Source organism: Leptonychotes weddellii, chromosome X, assembly GCF_054177405.1.
Source record: "Leptonychotes weddellii isolate Sample4059 chromosome X, ASM5417740v2, whole genome shotgun sequence".
Lineage (NCBI taxonomy): Eukaryota > Metazoa > Chordata > Mammalia > Carnivora > Phocidae > Leptonychotes > Leptonychotes weddellii.
In genome coordinates, this window is record NC_138385.1 from 77,989,354 (window position 1) to 78,016,182 (window position 26,829).

At 40.8% G+C, this 26,829-nt stretch overlaps 2 protein-coding genes and 1 pseudogene across 2 annotated transcripts in view; all 3 read right to left on the reverse strand.

The window, feature by feature from the left end:
- Positions 1–26,829, reverse strand: part of CYBB (cytochrome b-245 beta chain) — a 103,386-nt gene that overhangs the window by 59,189 nt on the left and 17,368 nt on the right. The window lies entirely within an intron of this gene.
- XK (X-linked Kx blood group antigen, Kell and VPS13A binding protein) overlaps positions 8,112–26,829 on the reverse strand; it is a 44,169-nt gene continuing 25,451 nt past the window's right edge. Inside the window, exon 3 of the mRNA XM_081809006.1 lies at positions 8,112–11,960. Coding sequence (XP_081665132.1) covers positions 11,134–11,960 — 827 coding nt within the window. The 3' untranslated portion in view covers positions 8,112–11,133. The remainder of the gene's footprint in view (positions 11,961–26,829) is intronic.
- Positions 16,406–18,692, reverse strand: LOC145717874 (large ribosomal subunit protein eL30 pseudogene; annotated as a pseudogene).

Consider the following 26,829-nt stretch of genomic DNA (forward strand, 5'->3'; position numbering starts at 1 on the left):
AGGAGCAGACCTGGCTGCTCTGGCATTTTTCTGGTGTACTTAGCATTCTTCATAGAAAAGCAGGTCTTCAATGTATCTATCCAAATGTCCACAGCAACACTGTCCAATATAACACAAACCACAAGTGCCAGCCACATATGACATTTAAAATTTTATAACAGACACATCTAAAAAGTAACTAGAAAGAGATGAAATCAATTTTAAGCCATTTTATTTAGCCCAATATGTCTGAAAATATTATCATTTCAGCATGTAACAAAATACAAAAATTATTAATATTTTCCATTCTTCTTTACACTAAGTCTTGGAAATCTGATGTGTCTTACACTTATGACAAATCTCAATTCAGACTAGGAACATTTTCAGTGCTCAGTAGTTACACATAGCTAGTGGCTGCTAATACCAGTCAGTGCTGGTTTAGACATCATGGCGTTCACTAGTATAGGATGCCAAATCAGAGTGCTATCTAAGGAGATGACATTTTAGCATAAAGTTTATTTCCCTTTGGAAATTTGTCAATGATATCAGGGCCCTGAGAACGTAATGTTTGTTTCCTCCTGTAATCCCAGGTAGCCCCGTCAGGTACAGAGTCCCACCTTGCCTTACTAGTTCTTTGGGACCTAATAGAAACCTTGCTTATCCTTTTCCTTCAGAATCAGTTCTCCAGAGGAAGTAGAGAATGAATTCTGATGGGAGATGAATGTAAAGCAATCCCAAGGAGTTCCAAGACCTAAAAAGTGATGTCAACATTCAGGCAGAAGAATTAGGATCTTTTTTCCCCCTGCCCTGTAACCCACGGTACTAGAGATATGTCACCCCAGCGGCTGAAGATCACTCTGCCTCCTTTTGCAACTCCTGGGATCCTCTCCGTAATTCAAGATGTCCAGAGCCAATTGGTCAGATTTCAGGGCCAGGATTAGTCCACATGAAATCCTTTACAGGTGAAAGATGTGCCCTCTGGAACAGGTGATTGAGCGTTTTGGCCTGTTGGTCTTTGTAATTCCAAGAGTTGAGTATTGGCAGTGAGAGGAAATACATAGGGGAAGTCTTATAGCCTATGGTTAAACATTTAAGCTACTTAAACCTTTCCAATGTGGGGAAAAGGATCCTTCCAGATGTGTCAGACCAGCTAACTAAAGTTCTGCATCAGGGTTGGGGGAGAAAATAAAATCACTTCCTTGCTTCTCTCAGGAAACACTGTCCTTGGGGACTTGGAAGAAAGAATTGAATGGTCTGGGTAGAACTTGAAGTATTTCTTGTTTCCTGTCCTGACACCATCAAATGTCATGTAACTATGACCCCTAATCCAACTGTCTTCCTCCGCAATGTGAGCACTTAATAGTCTCCCTCCTAAAATATCAGCTTGAATTTTTTTTTCTAATTTATCTATTCAAATAGTGGTAACTTTTTTGGTTCCAAAGAACAAAGAAATAAGACTTGATAAACCAGGTTCTAGGCTCAGGTGTGCTCTAATTCATTAGTTGGACTTCGGTAAGTCCTCTCCGTTTTTCCAGAAAAAGAGGAGAGTGGCCCTGAGCATGAATATTGTAGAAGAATGGGATTTCAACCCCAGAATTCTTTCCTCTGGGACCCTCATGATTCCAGCCCAGTGACCCCCTTCTGGCTCTTAAGAGCACGGCTCCAGTGCTGGGAGCTATGGAGGGCACCCTGCCTCAGCCCCCAGCCTGAGGCCTGAACAGGAACAATTCCTAGCTACAGAGTAAGGGCTGCCTTACAAGCTCCTGCCTCTTCATACCAGGGTACCCCGGGAAATGCCACCAGGCTTGCTTCTTCCCTCAGTCTCTGTCATCTGCCATACCTAACCACATCTGCAAATTGGGCACAATTTAGGAGCCACGAGAGTCTAGGGATTAAACACTTGGGCTTTGGCACCAGACCACGTTGGGCTTGAACTCTAACCCTGCTACTTCCTGTGCTATCAGAGGAAAGTTCCTTTAGCTCACTAGTCTCAGCATTCTCTTCTGCAGAATGGACATAACTGTGGTAACTGTTGCATAGGATTGTGGTGAGGAATAGAAGTGATCATGTGTACAGGACACTTAGCATAGGCTTGGCTCATGTCAACACTATCATTCCTTCTCCCTCTCACCGCGTGCCTCCTGATCACCTCTCTCCCATGTTCCAGCAACACGGACCTACAGGCTGTTTCGCTGCTTATAAATGTCCCTTGTACTAATTCCAGGCTTTTCCACATGATGTCCCTTTTACCAGGAACGTTCTTTCTAGTGCCCTCATCAGGCAAATGCCTCCTCGTGATTCAGATCTCAAGCAAGGGCAGATCCAAGTTTTATGGTGCCTGAAACAGATAATTTGGTCTGAGGAGAGGCTTTGAAAAAAAAAATGAAAAAAGATTAATTCCAAATTTGGTACAACATGAAAGAATATTCAGAATGAACCAGAAATCACAGTTAATTACTTAGAGATTCAGGTCCCTTCCTTCTGTGATCTCTTCAGACAGTGGAGGCAGAAATGCTTAGTAGATGTGCTTCCCCATTGCTTCCTGACTTCTTCCCACCCAGAACATGCTACACCTCCTAACCTTCACTGGGGGCCTGAGGCTTAAGCTTTATAGACTTCAGGGTAAATTCACCCCAGGTCTCAGATTTTATGTCACTTTCTCTTTGTACCTTCTCTGAACCTCCAAGACCAGATCTGGATTCCTTATCTCTCTCCCTAGGACCTCCTAGGTAGACCGCCATCATAGCTCTGACCTCTGTGCATTGAAATCACCAGGTTGGATAGCTGTCTCTTCAAATAGACTCTGAGTTCTGAAAACCAGACGAGTTTCTTGCTCACCGGTCCACCCTCAGTGCCAAGTGCAGCATCCAGCACACAGGGGCACTCTAAATGTGTGTGCAACTCATGAATGAATACCTGGTTCTCCCCATCCCCATCGAACCTCTGGGGTTCCCGATTCTCCAGAACTGAGAATTTTCCTTCCTGCCCTTTCTAGATGCCCACAGCTCCACGATTTCAATCTTGTGACGCTGAGACAACCCCACTAGTAGGCGCCCTCACAGAATAACTGGGTGTAATTGCCACTATTTATTCAATACATGACTTCTTCCAGAGTTCTTCTTAACCAGGGACACATAATGCAAGAAGAGATAAGTATAGGATTTTTCTTTTTGGATAGAGCGGATAGGGAGCTTTTGCATTCTTCCCCAATTCATCAGCTTAGCTGAATCTTGATTTTCAAAAATGTCTAGAACTAACACAACTCAACATAAAAAAAAAAAAAAACCCAATTAAAAAATGGGCAAGGACTAGAATAGACATTTTTCCAAAGAAGACATACACGTGGCCAACACACACAAAAAGATGCACAACATCACTCATCATCAGGGAGATGCAAATCAAATCCACAGTGAGATATTACCTCACACCTGCCAGAATGATTAGAATCTAAGAGACAAGAAATAACAAGTGATGGTGAGGAGGTAGAGAAAAAAGAACACTTGTGCACTGTTAGTGGGGCTGTAAATTGGTGCCGCCACTGGGAAAAACAGCATGGAGATTGCTCAAAAATTAAAAATAGAAATACCATATGACCCAGTAATTCCACTCCTGCATATTTACCCAAAGAAAATGAAAACACTAATTCAAAAAGATATCTGCACCCATATGTATATTGCAGTATTTACAATAGCCAAGACATGGAAGCAACCCAAGTGACCACTGATAGATGAAGAAGGATGTGATATATAGATACAATGGAATATTACTCAGCCATAAAAAAGAATGAGATCTTGCCATTTGTGACAACACGGATGGACCTAGAGGACATTATACCAAGTGGAATAAATTAGAGAAAGACAAATACCGTATGATTTCACTTATATGTGGGATCTAAAAGACAAAACAAATGGACAAACAAGCAAAAGCAGACTCTCAAATACAGAGAACAAACTGGTGGTTGCCAGAGAAGAGGTGGGTGGCGGGATGGGAGAAATAAAGGGGATTAAGAGGTACAAACTTCCAGTTATAAAATCAAGGCACACAGATGACGAGTACAGCATAGGGAATATAGTCACTAATATTGCACGGTGACAGATCCTGAGTACCCTTATGGTGGTAAGTATAGAGCAATGTATACAATTGTTGAATCGATACGTTATACACATGAAACTACTCTAACATTTTATGTTAATTATACTTCAATTTTAAAAAAGACACTACAGGTTGCCCAGCAAATGGCTATTTCCCCCACTTGCTGTTGTTAGCAGAATCCGGTTTTTGTGGGTATTCATCCTCCCATAAGCTAATGGATGGTGGCCCCTTTGCCAGTCCCCGGGGGTGAACGCTGCACAGTCGTAGGAAAGCATGGCAATTGCATTCTCCTTGCCAGAGACAGCTTTAGAGGTGGGGATGTGACTCAACCCCAGCCAGGAAGAAACTGGGGAAGTTCTGCTGTAGGTGCTGGGGGGCTTCTAAGAAAGTTTTTTCTCCAGAAGTAATAGAGCTGCCCAAAGGGAAATCCCCTTTCTAATTTTGGACTCGGTTGTGTAAATGTGATGCCTGGGACTCAGGTTGCCATCTTGTAATTACAAGGAGGCAAGCACGAAGGTGAAGTGACAGGTTGGAAACAGCGGAAAGGAAGCTGGAAAGCCTCTGGGGCCTGAGGCTCTTTGGTCCATTGGAATCTAGAACCACCTCTCTCCAAACTTCTTGTTAGGTCAGGTAACACAATCCTATTGTTTAAAAATCACTTTTAATCGGGTGTTCTACAAATTGTAGCTAAAGGTACCTTGCTGTAATTCCTAATAAGTCCAAGGGGGTGACTTGGGAGGTGAAGTAAAGAATGCACAGAAATCACTTCATTATTGTGATGGTTATTCTGCTAACATATACATTTATTAGTGCTTTGAAAGTGTAAAAACATTTCACCTTGATGACATACTTTGTGTGAAGGTGGATAATTTACTTTGTGAAGGTAGAACATTCACATTACATTTTAAAACTAAAAATATTTTCTCATCTCTTGAATCAAGCTGCAAATGAGAGAAGCCAAGTGATTTGCATGTGAACAACCTTCATTTCCAAAAGAAAAGAGTATATGATAAATATGCTTGAGAACAATATTCCAGCAGAGCAAAAAAAAAAAAAAAACCAAAAACCAAAAAACCAAAACCAAAAACAAACAAACAAAAACAAACAACTTCCAAGGGTAGTAATTCCTGATATTTCTAGTTACAAAGGAGGTCTTTTAAGGTCACCTCCCACACAACAGTAGTTGAATTTTTAATACCTGTTCATGGTAGTGGCTGGGGGGATGATGACAAAGTTACTTTAAATACAGCAACACATTTAATCAGTCCTGTTCTATCACTCCCAACAGCATTCCCATCGGTTTGGAAATTAACTGCACAAGTGTGTGCCAGACATCTCTAGTTAGCGTGCAAACATCTCTCGTTAGTGTAGAGGAGGGCAATGCCTGCCCAATTCTTGGAGGTCAGCAGCCCTACGGCTGGGCACCATTGCTTTAAAAAATTCTGCCACTCTGCTTACAGTCACCTTGTTAGAAGAAGGTGACACCAGGGAATCATTCTCCTCTGCACTGGGGTACTGGCAGGGATGGTCTTACAGCACCACTCCAAAACAGACTTTCTAAATCCTGTTTTGTTTCTTGAGTGTTACCGCTCCTGAAAACCTGCCGCATGAACTGTACAGTGTAGGTAATTAAAAGAGGAAGCTGACTGGGCGCCTGGGTGGCTCAGTTGGTTAAGCGACTGCCTTCGGCTCAGGTCATGATCCTGGAGTCCCGGGATCGAATCCCACATTGGGCTCCCTGCTCGGCAGGGAGTCTGCTTCTCCCTCTGACCCTCCTCCCTCTCGTGCTCTCTCTCATTCTCTCTCTCTCTCTCTCTCTCTCTCTCGCAAAAAAAAAAAAAAAAAAAAAAAATTTAAAAGAGGAAGCTGACTGATAAGAAATGAAACCAGTATGCATGATGCAGATGTCTAAGGAGGGTGATATTCCCAGGGCTCTAGGAAGCAGGCTAATCAGGTTTCAATCAGGAACCCATCATTCAGAAAGAATTAACTCAGGATGGGAGGCAGGGAGGGAGCAGAAGCACAGGCAGGATCTCAAGATCTAACTGGATGACTCCCTCCTTGGGAGGAGGCAAACCATGTCACATGGGGGTGTATGCTGCAGGCAGGGGAGGCCAGCTGGGAGGTTTTCCGATAGCCTTCTGCAAGATGCTGCTGAGGCATACTGCTATATACTCCTCATAGATGCTCTGGCTTCCAAAACCCGCTTAAACCGACACTGCTTCTCTTTGGCCTAAACAACTATGCAAAGGAGGTGACAAGGAGTGGGGCATTCCCTAGGGCAGGCTTCTGCAACAGACACACCTTCTTAGTCTGATAAGGGTTATTATGTGCTGGGAACAACAGGATTGGGAATGTTTCTGAATTCCCAGCTCTGTACAAATCTCTGCTGTTATGAAGTGCCTTTTTCTGGGGGGAAAAAGACTCAAAATGTTACTCATTTAATTACAGTATATAGAGTTGACATTTCTGAGCTCCTTCCCATTTGGAAAGCTATGCAGAGAGAATATACTCTCCTGGAAGAGGAGCACCCAGAGAAATATGGCCATAGAGGAATAACATATATTTCCCTCATCTCCTTCATAATCTTTACAAACTTGGGCCTAAACACTGTAAAACAGAACTATCACGGTGGAGGAGAGGGGGAGGAAGTAAACTACAGGCTCACGTATTAAGCAGCAAATCTTGATGCCTAAAACGTACATCCCTGAAAAAACTATCCAGTTTACCATTAACATCCCAAATGTATGGTTTTAAGCTGTTCATCAGTACTGGTAACATGTCCCAGTGTTCACAGGGAAGTTAAAACTTACTCATAACTTTAAATAAAGAGACCCTCTGAGAAGAGGACTGCGTAGATTCACATAGTTGGGGAAGCTTTGTGAAAACAAACGAAGTGATTAGCACCATTGTTAAATGGACTGTGGACGCCAGATTAGATAACTAGTATTGTGTCCGTGTTAAATTTCCCAAATTCGGTCACTGTACTATGGCTTTGCTCTTAGGAAACACACATTGAAATATTTCAGAATAACGGGCGAAAGAGACAAAGCGAGAATGACAAAGCAAACACAGCAAGATGTTAATAGGTGGACCTAGGTGCAAGATAAAAAGGAATCCCTTGCAGTGTTCTTGAGGCTTTTCTATTAGTTTGAACTTATTTCAAAATGAAACATTTACAAACACCAAATGAAGTAATTTTAGATTGACCTACTTAAAACACTATACTTGTTGACATTCACTTTTCTCAAGGGGTTGACTGAATGCCAAGAGCTCTCTTTGAAAAAGACTTATCCTATAGCTAAGTCTTTCCAAATTGCAAGGCCATCTTCAGAAGAAAAGGAATTATTCAAACAATCCACATCTATCTCATGCTCTGAAATGACCGCTTTATTTTTTTTTTAAGATTTTATTTATTTTTCAACAGAGAGAGAGAGAGACAGCGAGAGAGGGAACACAAGCAGGGGGAGTGGGAGAGGGAGAAGCAGGCTTCCCGCTGAGCAGGGAGCCCGATTTGGGGCCCGATCCCTGGACCCCGGGATTATGACCTGAGCCTAAGGCAGATGCTTAAAGACTGAGCCACCCAGGCGCCCAGAAATGACCCCTTTAATAACTGATAGTTTTTCTTCCAAAACTATCAATGGATAGTTTGTAAATGGATTGTCATTTACATACGATTACTCATGTTAATATCTGAATCAGTACACCATTTATGTTTGTCTAGAAGAGAGTTGTATTGCCTCTCTTTTTTTGGTATCACACACAGCAATCAACAGACAGCTGAGCAGAATCTTAGTATCCAGCAGTGCAGCTTCAACAAATGGAATAAATGCTTATAAAACAGAAAATTCCATGAACTGTTGGTGTCTTGCAAGGCACAATCTTAGCAGTCTCAAATTTCTCATCCTGCAGAAGGAATTTCCAGGTGAGGTTACAAAACCGTAACTAATCACAATGAAACCATTTTCAAATTTGTTTTTAAAATACTCCCTGACATCAAAAAGCCAGGAAAGGACTGTATAAGGAATGAAACACAAGGGGAAATTGAAAAATTAATTTATTATATGAAGAAACATAAACAGTATTTATTAGAGTCAATGGCTGCATAGAAGCAGCCTGCAAAAGCTCACATCCACAGTTTATTGACTGAGAAGTACTGACACATCACACTCATAACCACAGCACTAATGTTCTAAGGTGGTTTCCAAAGAAATGCTGTATTTGACACTTTTAATATTTATTTTCCCATTTACAAGGCTGAAAAGATTAAACCCACATTCAATTAAAGTCTACCAGGATCAGGCATTCAATTTGTAAAGCACAACTGTCAAAAGACACTAGCTACTATGTCCTTAATGAAAGATGCAAGATGCAAAAATGATCAACTCATGATCACCAAAAGCAATTTCTCAGATTCCAGTGCGTTTTCTTCCTCCAAGTACCATGTGTTTGGGTGCTAATATCTGTAAGCAACTAACGACAAGAGAAAGGGCAAGTGCTGAGTTCTCTCCAAGAATAAAGACCATTTACACATGCCCAACATATTCACTCAAGACACTCATGTGGATGACACTGCTTGTTTCTTTTCTAACAGTAAAAACATAGTAACAACCTGTTTATGGACTTGAAAACTATACTAACAACTCCTTAAATATGCATGGCACTTTAAAATATTTTCACAGCATTTTCACATCTATTATTTACTTTGATCTTTCAACCAACAACCTTGTGAGGTAGGCTGGGCAAGTATATCATCCAAATTTGGTGGGTGAAGAAACTGAGGCATACAACAATTAACTAACTTGTGGGGCTACACGGGGAGGTGCCAATCTCTACAATGTGCTGTCTCCAGGAACGAAGAGACAAAGCCTAAATGTGTTTGATGATCTTATTTCAATATATTTTGATGAAATACTTCACTTCCGTTCAGCTAAATGATCATGAGTCAGTTCGAGCAGTTGTCATGACAAGTTATGGCATGCAATTAATTAGACAAAGCACTGAGAGTTTTAAAAATTGGAATTATAATGAAAAACATTTTAACTCTCAACACATGAGGGAACTTGCTTGCTTGTTTGTCTTTAGGGCAACCTAGCTCTGCAGTCTGAACTATCACTTTCAGAGGTATAATATAAATAATTTTAAAACAAAAATTCTCAGTTCACTATGACTTAAATTTTTACCATACAGAAAAACACCAGTGGTTTCTCTCCCCCAAAGTGAATGGACACACACAGCCCCAGAGCAGGGCTATCTGTCTAGCAAGGGTTAAAGATGACAAAATGTCCAATTTAGTTAGCAAACCTCTTTGTCCTTATAAATGTGCCTTATAATTGGGTTATGGGAGCCTGACAGACCATCACTGTTAGTTTGGTTTGGGGTCATTTAAGATGCTTAGCTATCTTCTACATTAAAATGATTTAAAATGCATTTGAAGGCTCAGATTTTGTAACGGTTCTTGAGACAGGCTTCCAAGCCAAGGTTGGATGTATCCGTCCCTCCATCCCTGTCTAATTCAGACCACGATTCCTGCTCAAACTCACCATGTGTAACCTGTCTCCTGACAGACTGCCTATTAGAAACTGGGTGGGTCAGAAAGTCCAGCCATTTAGGGGTCCTTAGACCATCAACCCTGACTGCCCTGCAATGTCCAGCCTAGTCAGTGACAGGTCGCCTGTTTCCAGATATTTCATTATCAAGGTTTTTATGGTAGACACAATGGCACTAGATCCAGGCATTTTCCCGAGACAACTGAGGGTATGCTACACAATCCTTTTATGAAACAAATATGGTTCCAGATTAAAGGAGAAATTATACTGGAGACAGGAGAGCATAGGAGCATAAAACTGGAGATATCATTAAAAAAACTCACAATCATGCCAAGTCAAAATACATTCAGTTAAAGACAAAAATCCTCTGGTCATTTCATCTCTTTGTATAATTTAAAAGTTTCTGACGTCAATATCTAACTTGGGAGAGGAGATCCTTTTCCTTCAAATAATGAAAAGTAAAATGCCCTATACAGTCACACCTGGTGAGAGATTTCTGAGAAGTTTTCTAGAAAAACTTCAGTTAACCAATGTAACTCTTGTCTAAAACTTTTCTGACAGGCAAGGAAGAAGAGGGGAAGAGAAGGCTATGAGTTTTATTTTCTTCTTTGTTAAGAAGGCAAATCCTAGCAAATTCAACTAGAAATTTCCCAGAACTGTAGGATGGGACTGAACCTTGAAGAGGTTTAAACCTACCTTCCAGCAGATTCATTTATCTTCAACCATCCTGAGAAGGTAAGATTTCTGCTTATAAAAGCCTACATCATTTTGATGTTTTAACAATCTTCTTAATCTAGAATTTCTTGAACACATTGAAGGAATACAACTTTCCTAACATTTAGTGCTTCCATAGCCAAATTCAGAATTCAATTTGGCATCCATGAATCCTTGGGAATAAAGTCTCCAAGTCTAGACTTTTGAATCAGTCAGAGATAGCAGGCCAAGGTGGCTACAGCTGGCTATGTACAAAGAGCCCTAATGAGAGAAAATGGAACATCTGTCTATTCAAAAAGCAAACTTGAACAGCCCTCTCTGAAAACTCTGACAGGAATGATATTGCTGATGACAAAACCCCAGTAACCTTCTGTGGTCATGAGGACAGCTCCTGGATGAAAGCTATGCTCAGAGAAAATAAGACAGGGGGCTACCTACACCAGCAGTTCAAAAACACCTAGAAAACAAGAAAGCTCCTGTCCTCACTCTACCTGATGGATCTAACCAGCCCAACTCAGATAGCATGGGGACCTTGCCAGTGAAAAGGCCAGTAATGCCTGGGAGGACAAGGTCAACTACAAATGGCGGTATCTTAGGCTGCCCCTCCAATGCTCAGGGGTTTCCTTGCCTTCTCTCCATAGTTCCCACATGCCCAAGAGCTCTCTACAGGGGAGCAACTCACAAGGAGTTGAGAGCTAACTTCCCTCTCTTGGTAACTGCGCAGGGCCCATCACTTGTAGAAAGAACAAGGATCAACCCAGAAAACAGTACGTCTGAACCCCGAGAGATTCAGGTCCTATTAAGCAGAGCAGAGCTCATCAGTATTCAAAATCTGGCTGGGCATAGAACTTATTTTACTGCTAGAAGGTGTCTCATCCCTGTCTCCGGTTGACCTTAGATCAGTCTTGCCTACAGACTCACGGGATTTCTGCTGCCTGCAGTCACAGCAAACACACTTTAGCCACTCTTGAAAGCCTTCGGAAACACTGGAAGAAAAGAGCTTTTTGCAAGGGTGGAAGAACTGATAGAACACCAGCATGAACAGGATGGCTGTGCAGTACCCAATGAGCAACTGCAGAATCAGCAGAGGCGCACACACATACATATAGATGTCGGTCTTGTAAAGATACCACATGAGGAGGAGGAAGGCGTTCTCAATGAATCTCAGCATGTAGTACACCAGGAGCCGGTACCAGTTCTGGGACTTGCTGATGAGGTCAGGGTTGTTGATTTTCAGCTGCACCGCTGACCAGCAGAACATATTGATCCCAGCATAGAGTAAGGTGAGGAAGCACAGCACAATGGTGGTGCCCACCCGACTGAGGGCCTTCTCGATGTTCTCCGGGAATGGGGAGCCACTGCACCAGAAGAGGATCCAGGGATACAGGAAGAAGCTGAAGAAGTTGATGAGTACAACTATTACCACCCAGGCCTTCAGGACGGAGGTAAAGAGGACCAGGACAATGACTCGAGTGGCAATCTCGAAGCTCCTCCAAAGGAAGATACACACATAGGCCAGAGGCTTCACTTTGACATCGTATTCATCGTACTTGATCTTGATGGCTAGGATATTGCAGCGCAAGGCTCCGTACACAATGGACAACAGGGATAGGACCATGAAGAGACCTGGGGAGAGGAGAAAAAGAGCACTGTCGAGTCTCACCTCGCCAAGAATCCTACTCTCGCAGACACTTCCTTACCCTTATTCCTTGGACCCTTCTCTTTTCTTTTCACAGGCTGACTTCCAGTGGTCCGTATCTGCTCACTGTGCCTCAGGGCTTTTTCCAGGGCTGCACAAGGCTGCTCTGCCCAGGGGCCAGGGAGGCTTATGCGCCAGGGAATCCGTGCCACTGGGAGAGCCCTCCATACTCAAGTCTAGCCCTGATAAGAGCTGGAACAGAACTAACCTGGCTCCCCCATGCCTTGGGTAGCATAACTCTGAGGCCTGTGTCCTCTCCTATTTACCAGTGTTTCCTCACAGGGCTACTTTCCAGTCACCCATGGTGACAGCTGTCTAATCACGCTCCCTTTGTTGGCTGCCTTGCCTGCCTTGTCTTAGTCCCTTCTCCCGTGCTCCTTGCACCCTCCTCCAAAAATACATGCACTCAAAGCCTTGTCTCAGGGTCAACTCAAATTGAAACGCCTTTCTAACGCCATCTTGCTCTGTCGGAATATGTAAGGTCCTTTACATGGTGTGCTCTGTTTCCTCACTTAGCTGATAAGCTCCCAAGGAGTCAAGAATGACAAAGTCTGACGTTCTGTCTCGGTGCCTCTCAACATACACCAGCAGTAGGTACACAAACAGAAAGGTCTCAATAATCAATTGCTCAGTGAGTTCCTCTATATCTGCATGACCTTTGCAATTTATATCCCGACTACAGAATGCTCATTTTTCTTTACTCTTCAGTTACATTTAAGACTATAACTGCAGATTGCTGAAGAAACGAGAAATTCACCATTACTGAAATCTTGTCTTGGGCTGAAAGGCCTTAGTGTTTCAAGAAGTCTCAACTTGAACTGCTTATTTCTTAAAATGACCTATGGCTAATGGGCTTATCCAATTTATACCAAGCAGAAGTTTGGCATGGCAGGGGGCAAAATATGGCTCATTTAAATGGGACATGGTGGGGTGCCTGGGTGGCTCGGTCGGTGAAGTGTCTGCCTTCGGCTCAGGTCATGATCTCAGGGTCCTGGGATTGCCCCTGAGTCAGGCTCCCTGCTTATCAGGGAGCCTGCTTCTCCCTTTCCCAATGCCCCTCCCCCTGCTCATGCTTTCTCTCTCTCTCTCCCTCTCTCTCTCAGATAAATAAAATCTTAAAAAAAATAAATGGTACATGGTACCGTGTTTGAGAGCACGACACTGTGGTTGTAAGCTACTATCTTAGAAATGTGCCACCAAGCCATGAACACAAACTGTGTGGTCGAAACTGAAATATAATCCCTTACGACAGGCCAGCATCACCTCCAAATACTGGAGCAAGGAGAGACTGGAGGCAGGGCTTGGGGTTAGGAACCAAGAGTCTGGCTCTGGTTTTAGTCTTATCCCGCCAGGCCACACTAGGGAAATGATGATTTCTTTGGGTTCTGTTTTCTCACCCATAAAATTGCAATGTCCATATAACATAATTGTCTCTACCCTAAATGTATAATTTTAAACACATGTCAATAAAAGGTTTTTTCCTTATTTAAGTTCTAAATCAATGGAAAAAACATCTATATTTGGTGGACATAAAAGCTCTGAGGCCTTGGTACTTATTTGCCTGGGAGAAGCTCAATTTTACTCAAAGCATCGACTTTTTTCATAGTCTTTTGGCACTGATTTAAATCATCAAATTCATTCACTGGAAAGACTGTCATCTACTAATCAAATTTAAAAGATAGAAACACTATCACAGGAGTAGACTGGGCAGCAATTGGACTGAATTATTTTTCCTGAGAGGCTAACTCAGCGGAGTGTTGTAAAGCAGTACATATCGGTGATGTATTTTTGTATGTTTTATATATTTTCTATTTTTACAAATTTCTACACTCTAAGGATCTAACATTGAATCCTTTTCTTTTAGTCCTTTGGTTTTTCCCACTATAAGAAAAATACTTCATAAGCAGAAGATGAGCTAAGCCTTAGTAATTAAAATGTCAATTTTGTCTTCGTACACATACAGTATTTATAGTTATATTTTTGGTACTTCAAATTATTTATTACTTTTAACAGTGTAATGACCCAAATGATTTTTTTAAGCATTTACCCATTTTTCTCTTGTTAGGTCAATTATTTCCAAATTGCATTTATTTCTCTATGAAGAGAATGAGCCAATGATTACCCAATTGGTGCTCAGTGGCAACTACCTACTGAAGCCCTCTGAGAATGCAAAGAAATTGTTGTAAAATCACTGACTTCGACCGTCACTCCCACTGTTGGGTGCTCACTGCCAAATGTCACAGATAGAAAGGGGTCCAAGAAGAGAGATGCACTTGGAAGACAAGAAGCTTGTATGCTCATGCAAATACCTACTTATTCAGACTTAAATGGAGAAAAGTTCCCTGATGCCACTTCCCAACCTTATCCTCCCACAGTCAACACAAAAGGGGATCCGTTGGCAGTCCTGCCCATTTAAGTGGCACTTCAGAGAAGTCTCACTTCCCCTAATAATCCTATTCTCATTTTCTATGAGTGGGGGGGGGCGCATTTTGCTGCTCTCATCTTTTATTAGAAGGTAAGACATCACCTTAGGTAAAGCTGAATAGAAGGCTTTGGCACTTTTCCAAACTCTTGTCACACTTATAAAGCTTCTTCCCACTCAATTCCTGCCAAATCACCTCCTTCCAAATGAACTCTTTTCCTATTTCACAGAGAAACAAATTGTTATTAGGCATGAATTTACTCATTTCCTGACTTGACACCAAAACCGAATCCCTATGTTAAGTGATGATGAATATTTTATTCCTCAGGATTCCTCTTAGGAGGGGAATTCTATATGTAGGAGAAGGGGAACAGTTTCTCTGTTGCTTTGGACAGGTAACAGAGGCTGCTCCCCAGGTGGAAGACGGTAAATGGCTGTTCTCTGTGATGTGTCTACTCTCCATGGACACTGGATTTTCAAATAAAACGACTGAACTTACAAAATGTTTAGGTGGAATAGATATTTCCCAAAAATTTAGTGAATGACTTCAAGGAAGGAACTGGCACACACAGAAGGAATGTGGAGTACGGTGGCAGAGGGCAACTGAATGGGTTAGCACAGGAAGCTTCTGAAAATTGGAATTTTAACCAGATTTTTTTTTTTTTTAAGATTTTAGTTATTTATTTGCCAGAAAGAGAGCGAGAGCACAAGCAGGGGGAGCAGCAGGGAGAGGGAGAAGCAGGCTCCCTGCTGAGCAGGGAGCCCGATGAGGGGCTCGATCCCAGGACCCTGGGATTATGACCTGAGCTGAAGGCAGACACTGAACCGACTGAGCCACCCGGGCGCCCCTATAACCAGATTTCTGAAGGGCAGTACTTTTTATCTCTTTTTCTTTCAACTCATTAGCTGCAAAGTGCTTTCCTTACTATCTGGAGCCAGGATCTGCTGTACTGCACTCCACCACTTGCTTCCTTCTCAAAAACCTTGCTCCATCAATTACTATCTTTCTCTTCGCAAGTTGCAGCTGCTCCCTCTATCTTGGCTCCGTTCCTTGAGTGTACAAATATGCCTAAGTCAGCTGCATCTAAAAAACCATCCTTCACTTGCAAAACCCGACATAATTGTGGAAGCTGTGTGATGGATACAGGAGAGTCATTATAATATCTTCTCAATCTTTTTGCCTGTTGCAAAATTGCTATAATAATAATGCTAAAAGGAAGGAAAGAAGGAAGAAGAGAAGGGAGGGGAGGGGTGGGGAGGGAAAGGAAGGGAAGAGTAGGGTGCGGGAAAGAGAGAGGAAGGACCCCTCCTTCACCCTGAACTTCTGTCTACTACTCCAATCTCCTTGACACTTTTCAGTCAATCCTCTTGAGTTATCTCTAATCAAAACACTCACTCTTTAATCCTCAACTGCTTGCAGTCTGGATTTTGGTCTGGCTCCTTCCTGATCTCTCTGTAACATGGGATGTTGCTTACTCGCACCTTCTTGAAACTTTTCCTGTAGAAGAGATCACACTGTTTGCTCCTAATCATCCCCTCGCTTTCCTTGCAGCCTCTTCTCAACTTCATTCATAGGCACATCTTTCTCTTCCACTCAGGAACCATGGTTATATGGTCTCCTTCTATCCAAGGGCCTCCTAGATTACTCTTCCTAGATATCTTATAGGTGCCTCAAAACAAAACAAACAACAAAACAGTACCACAAACAGAACAAAACTTATTTTCCTGAAAACTCCTCTGATGTTTCCTCTAACAGCCCCTGACACCATCACCCCAGATCACCCTATCCAGAAAAATGTATGTTTAGTCGGACTTTTCCCCTTCCTCTCCCATCACAGCCAAGTAGATCTCTAAACCTGCTGCTCTGCATGGCTCATGGACCAGCAGCACAGACACTGACTGGGAATTGGTTATACGTGCTCTGCCTCAGACCCAGTCAATCAGAATCTGTATTTTATTTTATTTTATTTATCTATTTGACAGAAAGAGACACAGTGAGAGAGGGAACACAAGCAGGGGGAGTGGGAGAGGGAGAAGCAGGCTTCCCATGGAGCAGGGAGCCCAATGCGGGGCTCGATCCCAGGACCCTGGGATCATGACCTGAGCCAAAGGCAGACACTTAACGACTGAGCCACCCAGGTGCCCCCAGAATCTGTATTTTAATAGGATTTTCAAGGTGATCTGTATGACCATTACAGTTTGAGAAGTACGGCCCTGAGTTCTTTTCCTCTTGCCTTTCTGGTTCTGTCACTAGCTAACTCTCATGTGGTTCTTGCCACAGTGTCCTAACTCATTTCTTTCTCTGCCACCAGTCTTCCTTTTCTCTTTGCCTGGATAAACCCTACTTGTTCTTCAAGGTTCAGTTAAAGGGTTAACTCATCAATGATGCTTTTCCTTAGCCTTTATTCGACTACATGCATTCAGTTGTGCTAAATGCTTCCAAGACTCTTCCGAGCTCAATTAACCACCCCTTTACTGAGATCCCATAGCCAGCCACCTATGCAGACCTTTATTTCATCACTTGATATCTTGGGTTTGGCGCGATCTCCTAGGTGTAGCCACTGTTTCATACAGATTTTTATCACCAGCACCTAGCACAGTGACTGGCACAAAGCAGGTAACTGATACATGTATACTGAATAAATGAATTAAAAAATTGCACAACTTGTGAACAGCCTTTTTTCAGCACTGGATAAGGAATTTAAGCTCCAGATCTCTCACGGACTTAAAATTAAAGTGAGCAATGAGAACTCTCAAAGCCCCTTACCAGAGGGTTATGGGCTGTGGTTATGGGCTTCCTATGCAAATACATCTGCTTCCATGTGCCTTTCTCAATCAAGAAGTTGCACCGGTTTCCAACATTTCCTGAGGTTGGATCCAAATTAGAAAATGTCTTTGAGATTCAAGTCTACATTCTAAAAAAAAAAAAAATTCCCTTTGAGGTACATGAGAGGCCTGCAAAACAGGGAGATGTAGGAACAGTACAATATTCTCTGACCACAGGCATAACTAAGGAAGCTAAGCACTGCTTCAGCATGTGGGGGCCCAACCAGAAGCAAGACCATTCTGGATGATCTTGGCAGTGTTGGGTTTTCCTGGCCACTTATCTAGATCACTGTTCTTTTTTTTTTAAGAATTTTTTTTTTATTATTATTCTTATGTTAATCCCCATACACTATAGATCACTGTTCTTGCAGGATTCCACAGCTTACTCCTGGGAGTGATCCCTGACCACTTTTTCTAGAACCCAGTGTTCTACTTTTCTAGTGTGCTGCCCTAATTCCACCCCAGGCCCTGAAAACTGGTTAACAAACTGTCAATAAAGAGGTTGAAAATGAGAAAGCTCATCATCACCATGAGCATCCACATCTGCCACCCTCCCTCCCTAGCTGCTACTACAAATATTGCTTTAGTTCTTTATTTTAATGGCTTTATTGAGATATAATTCACACACCATACAACTCACAATCTAAAGTGTACAATTCAGTGGGTTTTTTTTAAAGTCGATTCACAAATATGTGCAACCATCACCAGAGTCAATTTTTTTTTTTTTAAACAAGCTGTGGCCAGATTTATTAAAGAAAAATTTTGCATGATTTACTTTCACCAGTCTGTTCTGGCATGCTTCGAATGATATCAGAATCACCTGGATCAATGACAGCCAGTGTGCGTATTCTGTAGTATTTCCCACATGCTGTGCCCAATTCAATATTATTGCCACTGTAGTGATGGACACCAGTTTTGGCCAACATGGCGTAGTATTCTATTTCAGATTTCCTCAAGGCTGGGCAGTTGTTGGCGAGGATGACCAGTTTCGCTTTGCCATGTCTGATCATTTTCAGAGTCTGCTTGTACCCCCAGCACGTACTTTCCACTTTTCATAACAAGCTGGAGCCTGGAGTTGATCGACTCCAGCGACTTTTTCGTCTTCTTTGCAGCCACCATCTTCCTGCCTTAGATGAGGGACGGCCCCAACCAAAAGCAGCCGCCAAAATGGCCGGGAGAGAGAAAGGCCACCAGAGTCAATTTTAGTACATTTTTATCACTTCAAAAAGAAACCCGGTGCCCGTTAGCTATCATTTCTCCAACCTCCTCCGCTACTCGGCCCTACGCAACCACTAATCTACTTTCTGTCTCTTTAGATTTCCCTATTTTGGACTTACATGTGAATGAAATCATATGTGTCTTTTGTGACCGGTTTCTTTCACTTAGCATAATGTTTTCAAAGTTCATCTATATTGTAGCATGTATCAGTCCTTCGTTTTTATGGTTAAATGATATTCCATTGTATGGATATACTACATTTTTTAAATTCATTCATCAATTGATGTAAATTTGCATCATTTCTGGTTACTATGAGTAGTGCTGTTATGAACATTCATGTACAAATATGTTCTCTTCAGTCTATCATATATGCTGGGTCATATGATAACTTTATATCTAATCATTTGAGGAACTGCCACACTGTTTTCCAAAGCAACTGCACCATTTTATATGTATGCAGGTGTATGAGGGTTCCAATTTCTCTACATCCTTGCTAGTGTTTATTATTATTGACTTGAATTTTTATTATTATTAACTTTTTGATTCTAGCCATCCTAGTGGGTGTGAAGTAGTATCTCATTGTGATTTTGATTTACATTTTCCTGATGACTAATGACGCCAAGCATCTTTTCATGTGCTTATTGGTCATTTGTCTACTTCCTTAGTTGCTTTTCATTACTAACTGTAGAACGAACTCATAAGAGATTTCACACAGTCCCATATGTATCCCAAAAAGTTTGACAAAATTCAAAGGCCAGATCTGCACAGACTAATTTAAGAATCAAAATATTAGCCTTACCCAGAGCCATCAATGAGCATTTTTTTAAAAAGTACAATTCTATCTTCTCATGTTTTAATTCCCTAATAAAAAAAAATAAGGCATCAAAAAGCAAAAAGAGGATTTTCATGCTGGCAATGGTAGATTAGTTTGTTTTGGTCTAGTATTTCTGCCAAGAACAAGTGGAAAAATATCCATTCAAAGGCATTAGAGATCTACCAAAGCAGTGAGTACTTCTTGGGCCAAGATCTCAAAGGAAAGTCCCAAGAAAAAATTCTGAAGCTGCTTTTCCTCTTAAGATATTTGTCCATATGATAGCAGGTACTAAGGGACTAAGACTCTGAATACAGCTTTCAGCAGTATCTCAAAGCTGGTGGGTGTGGGAGCAAATATTGACATTCTGGCCCTATAATGATCCTGGTATACACCCAAAGCTTTCTGGTGGGAACCGAAAAGACTAAATGCTAGGAGTATAGGTGACCAGAAATAGATGAGCCCTCACAAAGACTGAAGTACAGAATTTAACCAACTCAAGTTGTAACTGAATCACATTCATCTGTATCTAATCCAATTACCTGCTATAAACAAAAGTTAAATCTTCCTGGGGGTGCCTGGGTGGCTCAGTCTGACTCTTGATTTCGGCTCAGGTCATGGTCTCGGGTGGTGGGATCGAGCCCCGAGATGGGTTCTGCATTGGGCATCGAGCCTGCTTAAGATTCTCTCTCCCTCTCCCTCTGCCCCTCCCCACCCAACCCCCAACCCCACTCGCACGCTCTCTCTCTCAAAAAAAAAAAAAAAAAGTTAAATCTTCCTCAAGAAAGATAATTCATCCAGAGCCTCAAATTATCTCTATTTTAAAATACAAATAACTGACATTTAATTAAAAATAAGTCGGCATGCCAACAACAAAACCAAGAAATGATCAAAATCCAAGAATGAAAACAGATGATAAAAACAGACCAATAGGAGATCTAGATATTGGAATTCTCTTAGACTTAAAAATATCTGTAATTAATATGTTCACAAAATTATATGAGAAGATGAACTTATCAGAGACTGGAAACTATTTTAAAAACTGAACTCAAAAATATAGAACTGAAAAATTCAGTAAGTACAATTTAAAAATCAACAAGTAGGTTTAACAGATTAAAAATAGCTATAAAGATAATTAGTACCAGGCAGAAGGCAAGTCAGAAGAAAATGGAGAAGCAAAAAGGATGGGAGACTTACAGGAAAGGGATAATGTCAGGGGGTGGGGAGAGAGAGAAAAAAGAAAAAGAACGGGTCAGAAGCAGTATTTTTTTTTTAAAGATTTTATTTATTTATTTGAGAGAGAGTGAGAGAGAGAGCACAAGAGGGGGGAGTGGGAGAGGGAGAAGCAGACTCCCTGCTGAGCAGGTAGCCCGATGCGGGACTCGATCCTGGGACTCCAGGATCATGACCTGAGCCGAAGGCAGTCGCTTAACCAACTGAGCCACCCAGGCGCCCGGGTCAGAAGCAATATTTAAAGAAATGAAGGCTAAGAATTTTCCTGAGCTGCTGAAATATAAAACTAAGACCCAAGTAGGATAAATATGAAAACTACACTAAGCGTATCATATTAAAATTGCTGAACACTAAAGTCAAAGTGAAAACCTTAAAAAAGCAATCAAGCGAACAAACAGATTAACTTCAAAGAAGCAACAAGGACATCGGCATCTCAACAGAAATAATGGAAGCCAGAAGACAAAGGAATGAGCATCTCAAAGTGGGAAGAAAATAACGTCTAAAGATGAAGGTAAAAGAAAGACATGACAAAACAAAAATGAGGGAATTTGTCACCAGCAGACCTGCTCTAAAGAAAATAATAAAGGTGATATTTTGGGCCCAATGAAATTTATCCCACATGGAAGCATGGAATACAGGAAGGTCTGAACAGGGACCAAAAGGATAAATACAACTCAATTTTTATAATGGGCAAAGAGACTTGAACAATCAAATCACACACACACACACACACACACACAAGCACACACACACAATGTCCAATAAAGATGTGAAAAGGAACTCAAGCTCATTAGTCATCAGGAAACACAAATTCAATCTAAAATGAGACACTATTACATACCCACTGTATTACTAAAATTAAAACCAAGTGTTGGCCATTGGAACTCTTATATACTGCTTGTGGGAATGTAAAATGATACAACCACTTTTGCAGTTTCTACTAAAGTTAAACATAGGTATTCCCTATGGCCCAGCAATTCTACTCCTGAGGATAGACGTTAACAGAGCTACATATATATGTATACTAAAAGGCAAGTACTAGGATCTTTTCAGCAGCATTATTCTTAATAATTCCAATCTGGAAATAATCTAAATATTAATCAAGAGAAGAATGTGTATCAATTCATTGTGGTATATTCATACAATGGAATGCTACACAACTACACTAAAGAACAAACTTGTACCACAAGCCACAACATAAATAACTCTCACAAAGACAGTGTCGAATGAAAGAAGCTATTTACATGGATTTTTTAAAAACAGGAAAAATTAATCTGTGATGTTAGAAGTCTGCTTTCTGCTTAGTGGTTACCCTTTGGGAAGGAGGCTTGGGAAAGTGATTGAGAAGGGGTATAGGGAGGCTTCTGGGAGTACGGATACTCTTCTGTTTCTTGACCTGGATAGAGGGCTACATGGGTGCATTTACTTCACACACATAGTATAGTTTTCTGTATACCTTTTATACTTCAATAAAAATGTTTACTTAAATACATCTAGATGCACTACTACTATACTTATTAGGCACTTAATAAATGTCTATTAGACAGTATTTTAAATTTTTTTTATTTTAAAGATTGTATTTCTTTATTTGACAGAGAGCGAGCAAGCACAAGCAGGGGGAGCATCAGGCAGAGGGAGAGGGAGAAGCAGACTCCCCGCTGAGCAGGGAGCCCGACGCAGGGCTTGAGCCCAGAACCCTGGGATTATGACCCAGGCCGAAGACCGACGGTCAACCGACTGAGCCACCCTGGCGGCCCTAGATTACATTTTTAAAAGGCAAAAAAACTACTCATTCATTACTGCAATGAAGTTGTTTCAGAAATAGTTTCCTTCCGTACGCTGGCAAAATGCCAAAGAGAAAACATAGTTCAAACTCCTACTTAGCTCACTTTAGCAAAACTGGTTCTACAGATGTAACCAGAATGACACTCTAATGCTGTAAAATACATTTTAAAGTTCTAGTGATTAAGACCTTACTGTTACCAAAATCTTACTTGAACATCTGCCAGTTTACCAGATGTTTGATCAGAAATTGAGGACTTTCAAAACGTATTTATATCTTGTTTAGTACTCAGAATTGTCAGAACAAATATTATGGCCCATCATTCATAGCATGCATGATGTGATTATTCTGTCTACAATCCCCAGAGATCCTGAATGATTTTGCTATTTTTCTCCCCAAAATATTTTGATTTCTTGCCTAAGGAAACTGGATGATAAAATCTCCTTCAGCTCATCTCTTTTATGTTCAAAAAAATTATTGTACTTTTACTTCATGCCCGGGACTTGTATAAACACTTTATAGGTACTAATCACTTCATCCTAACAATTCTATAAATACTCTTATTATCTTCATTATACAGATGAGAAAACAGATACACAAAGATGCTAAATAACTTCCCAGAAATCACTCAACTAGCAGAGCTAAAATTCAAACCTAAGCAGTCTTGCTCTAGAGTCTTGGTCTTAACCAGTAGGCAATTCTGCCTAAATAAATATAATGAGGTCCACTGCCCTAGCAGTCGTCTTAGCTTCAGTTTTCATCTCTTTTATCAATGGGAGGCAAGAAATAGCAATCTGATACCCCTGAAATTGCCCAGGGCCTCAAGGAGTGTGGCGAAAGCCCCCCCTCCGAGTATTTGGGGAGTTGTCCAATCCTTCCTTGCTTCCACTGAGCCCAAATTCCATACCTATTTTCTATTAACATGAGTATTCTTTATATAAAGACTTCCTGAAATCATGCTGTCTAGGCACCTGGGAGTGGGTAGGCCTCACTGCACTAAGCTGGTTTCTGGGAATCGCCTCCCAAGGCACAACAAATGAGAGGGAAAAAAGTGAGGCAGGCTCCTCTATCTGCCCTTCCAACTTCCTTATCATCCTGCCTCAGGCAGAGAGGAGAGGCATCAGTGAGTTGAGCTACAGAAAAGAAAACCCTTGTCCTCCATAGCCAGACAAAGGAATTTAGTACCTGACCCATGTGCAGGCCCCTATATCAGGTTATCTAACAGCAAAATGGTAGGAGGACCACTCAGAACCCCAAGACAGAAGTTCTACATTTTGTTGCACCTTAACTACAGCAAGACACCGCAAACCTTCTTAAAACACAGTTATGTATGTACAGTAAACTTCGTAAATAATCAGGCACGGCCACTTGACCCTCCACAACTGAAATACTCTCTTCCATTTTCTGCCTTTGCCAACACTTGAGCCATAGACACTCACACAACTATTTGCACATACATCCTTACCTCCACTAGTCTTTTCAACTCCCGCAATGATTCTCAGTATAATTTTCCCCCAAATCTATCTTCCCTTCCCTCTTTTCAAATGCTTTTCTGTTCTTCTTATTTAATGGCCTTATTTTGTATGTGCTTATGGTTGTAAATAACATGAAAACCTTTAGAAATATGTAGAATATAAATAACAAAAGTGGATAAGTAAATGGCTTGGACTTTGCAAAGAAGACCTCAGTTCTTCTGTGTGTGACCTGCTCAGGGCCCCCCATTCCAAGTTGTACTACCAAGACCTACTTTGCATCGATGTGGATGTGGAGTCAGAAGGTCCTGTGCTGGATTCTTCAAACACAGGCTCTAGAAGGAAACCTGCGAAGCTATATAAGCAGCACTGCCATCCTCCAGTGAAGCCAAGCACGGCCTTGACAACATACTCTTACAGGGGGTGGGGGGAGGTCCTTCACACTGAGTAACATTAAGTAACTTCCACTGGCTTGTGGCCACAGAATCCAGAAAAGAAAATTGAAGCCTACACCCAGAGAGAAACCAAGCCTGGATGAAAAGTTTTGGTGGTACACAAGAGCATTTTCTCCCCCAGTGCATTCAGAGGTGAGTTCAATTTAGGAGGAATGGGTATGAACCCACCCTCAAGTCTTCCAGACTTCGTATTGTCATATACATTGACATACACCATTACATAATCACAGAGACCACTGTTTAGACTGCTATAACAGCTATGTATACTGTACTGAATACAGCCGAGAATGCTCTTTGATGCAGAAAAGTATTATATATATTATCACTTCTTTGTTGGATTTGCAATGGCTAAATAAATTCATCTGGTTATAGGCTGATGAGAGCATTGTGCAGTTCAAACACAGACAACTAACATAGAGCAGACGTTTAAGCAACTTCCATATTGGAGCAAAGTCAATACAATACACCTAAATCAACCTTAGGGTAAGAAGAAAACAAGCTATAGTAATCTTTTACAGCTTTATTGTGGTATAATTGATATACAAAAAACTGTACATATTTAATGCGTACAATTTGATGAGTTTGGACATACGCAAGTAAAATTTTTAGTAGCTAAAATTTAAAATAACCACTAACTTCAATGAGCCTATGTTTAACCAATTTTCTAACTACCCAATGCTCACTTTTAGGTAAGAGAGAAATATGTCTAACTCATACCCTTAATAGAATACAAGCTCAACCAAAACACAGATCCCGTTTTGTTCACTGATGCCTGGCAACAAGTACAGTGCCTGGCACACAGTGGGTGTTCAATAGATATTTGTTGAAGAAGTCAGGTGATAACAAAGATTTACTATTAAATAAAAAATAGTGTATTCAAGCCAGTATAACATATCTTCTTCGTTTACCAAACCATATGCTACGAACATGTTCCCAACAGTGTACCATCCTCAATCCTTTAAGAATGTTTCTAATACATATGGGATCTTCTCCAAAGAAAGGCAGAAGGATAACAAATATAAGGCTGAAAACTACATGAGCAAAATAGGTTTCTGGAAGGCCCCTGTTTACCAGAAAACCAAACGCCCAGAAATCTCCATTTCCTTTGGACTGTTTAACTGAGTTTCGTGGCATATTTGTTCTGCCAGTCACTGTTATTTTAAAAGAGATCAGTTAACCAACTCTTTGCTCAATATATTACTATCCTTTTTACTAAGCATTAACTAAAATAATTCAAATGCACTTCTAAAAGATTTAAAAATGAAGAAAACTTTGAAATCAAAGAATTAGCAAGTTTTCTAGATTCTTTCTCGATAATCCAGTGCCCTACTCACATACACATATGCACTTCCTTTAATTAACCCTGACATTTGGATCCTAGTCCACATCCACCAGAACAACTCAGAAAATGTGTTCACAGAAGCAGACAGTAACAACTGCATGTCCTTAAGTTCAACTCGAAGTAGCTAATTCTTGGAAGTTTTGAAGTCATGAATTTATTGTCTTACTTTTTCCTAAACACAATGAACATATGCCACTACAGTTATAAGATACTTTAAATTTATGCTTAATATTATTTTCCCTAGAGAAAATTCAATTTCATTCTATCCACTGATTCCAAATTACTTTTAGGTCCCTTGAGGCACAATTAGAAATACCAGATACAGCTTCCAATCTGAAGCAAGCATTAAAAACTATTTATCTCTGGAAATATAAAGCTTGGCTCTCTAAATCTTTCTCAGTCTCCTACATGCTGAAAAACTGCAGAATCAGCCTTAATAAATAAAAAAAAAAAAGGCCAGCGATACCAATGACTATTACCCACATTATAATACAGCTGTGAGAGCCAGTTTGACCCTTTCTACATGTTCCCCTTGCCCATCTGCAAATCTCCAGCCCTTAGCCAACCTGTTTCTCCTACTCAGGGTGATCTTTGACAGCAGAGGATGAGGAAGGATTGAGTATGTCACACTTGAGAAATAAAAATGTGAATTCAATTCACCTTTTAAAAAAAGTCTTTAGTATGTTCACATGCCTGTCACCAGGCCAAGTGCTATTCAACATGTGCTTAAGGAGGTGTTTGTAGTAATGTATGAGGAATGCTATTATTTATGCATATTTTTCTCAAATTAAAGTTCTTATTTTAGAATAGTTTTAAAAGTAGACATACAAAAGCTGGTTCTTTGAAAAAAATCACAAAATTGATAAACTCCTAGCTGGACTGATCAAGAAAAAAAAAACAATATGAATTACCAATATCAGAAATGAGGGGCTATCACTACAGACATTAAACGTATAAGGAAGTATTATTAACGTTTGCCAATAAATTCAGTAACTTAGGTGAAATGGACAAATTGCTGGAAAAATACAACTTACCAAAAGTGACACAAGATGAGATTAAAAATCTGAATAGCTGTCTATCTATTAAGGAAATTAAACTCATTAGCAATACCTTCCTATGAAGAAAAATTAATTCATCACTGTTTTGCATCAAGACCAGAGAAGGAGCCAAAACACAGAATCCAAACTCACTTGAATCACCTTTTATAAGGTTAAAAATTTCATTAAATTAAAAT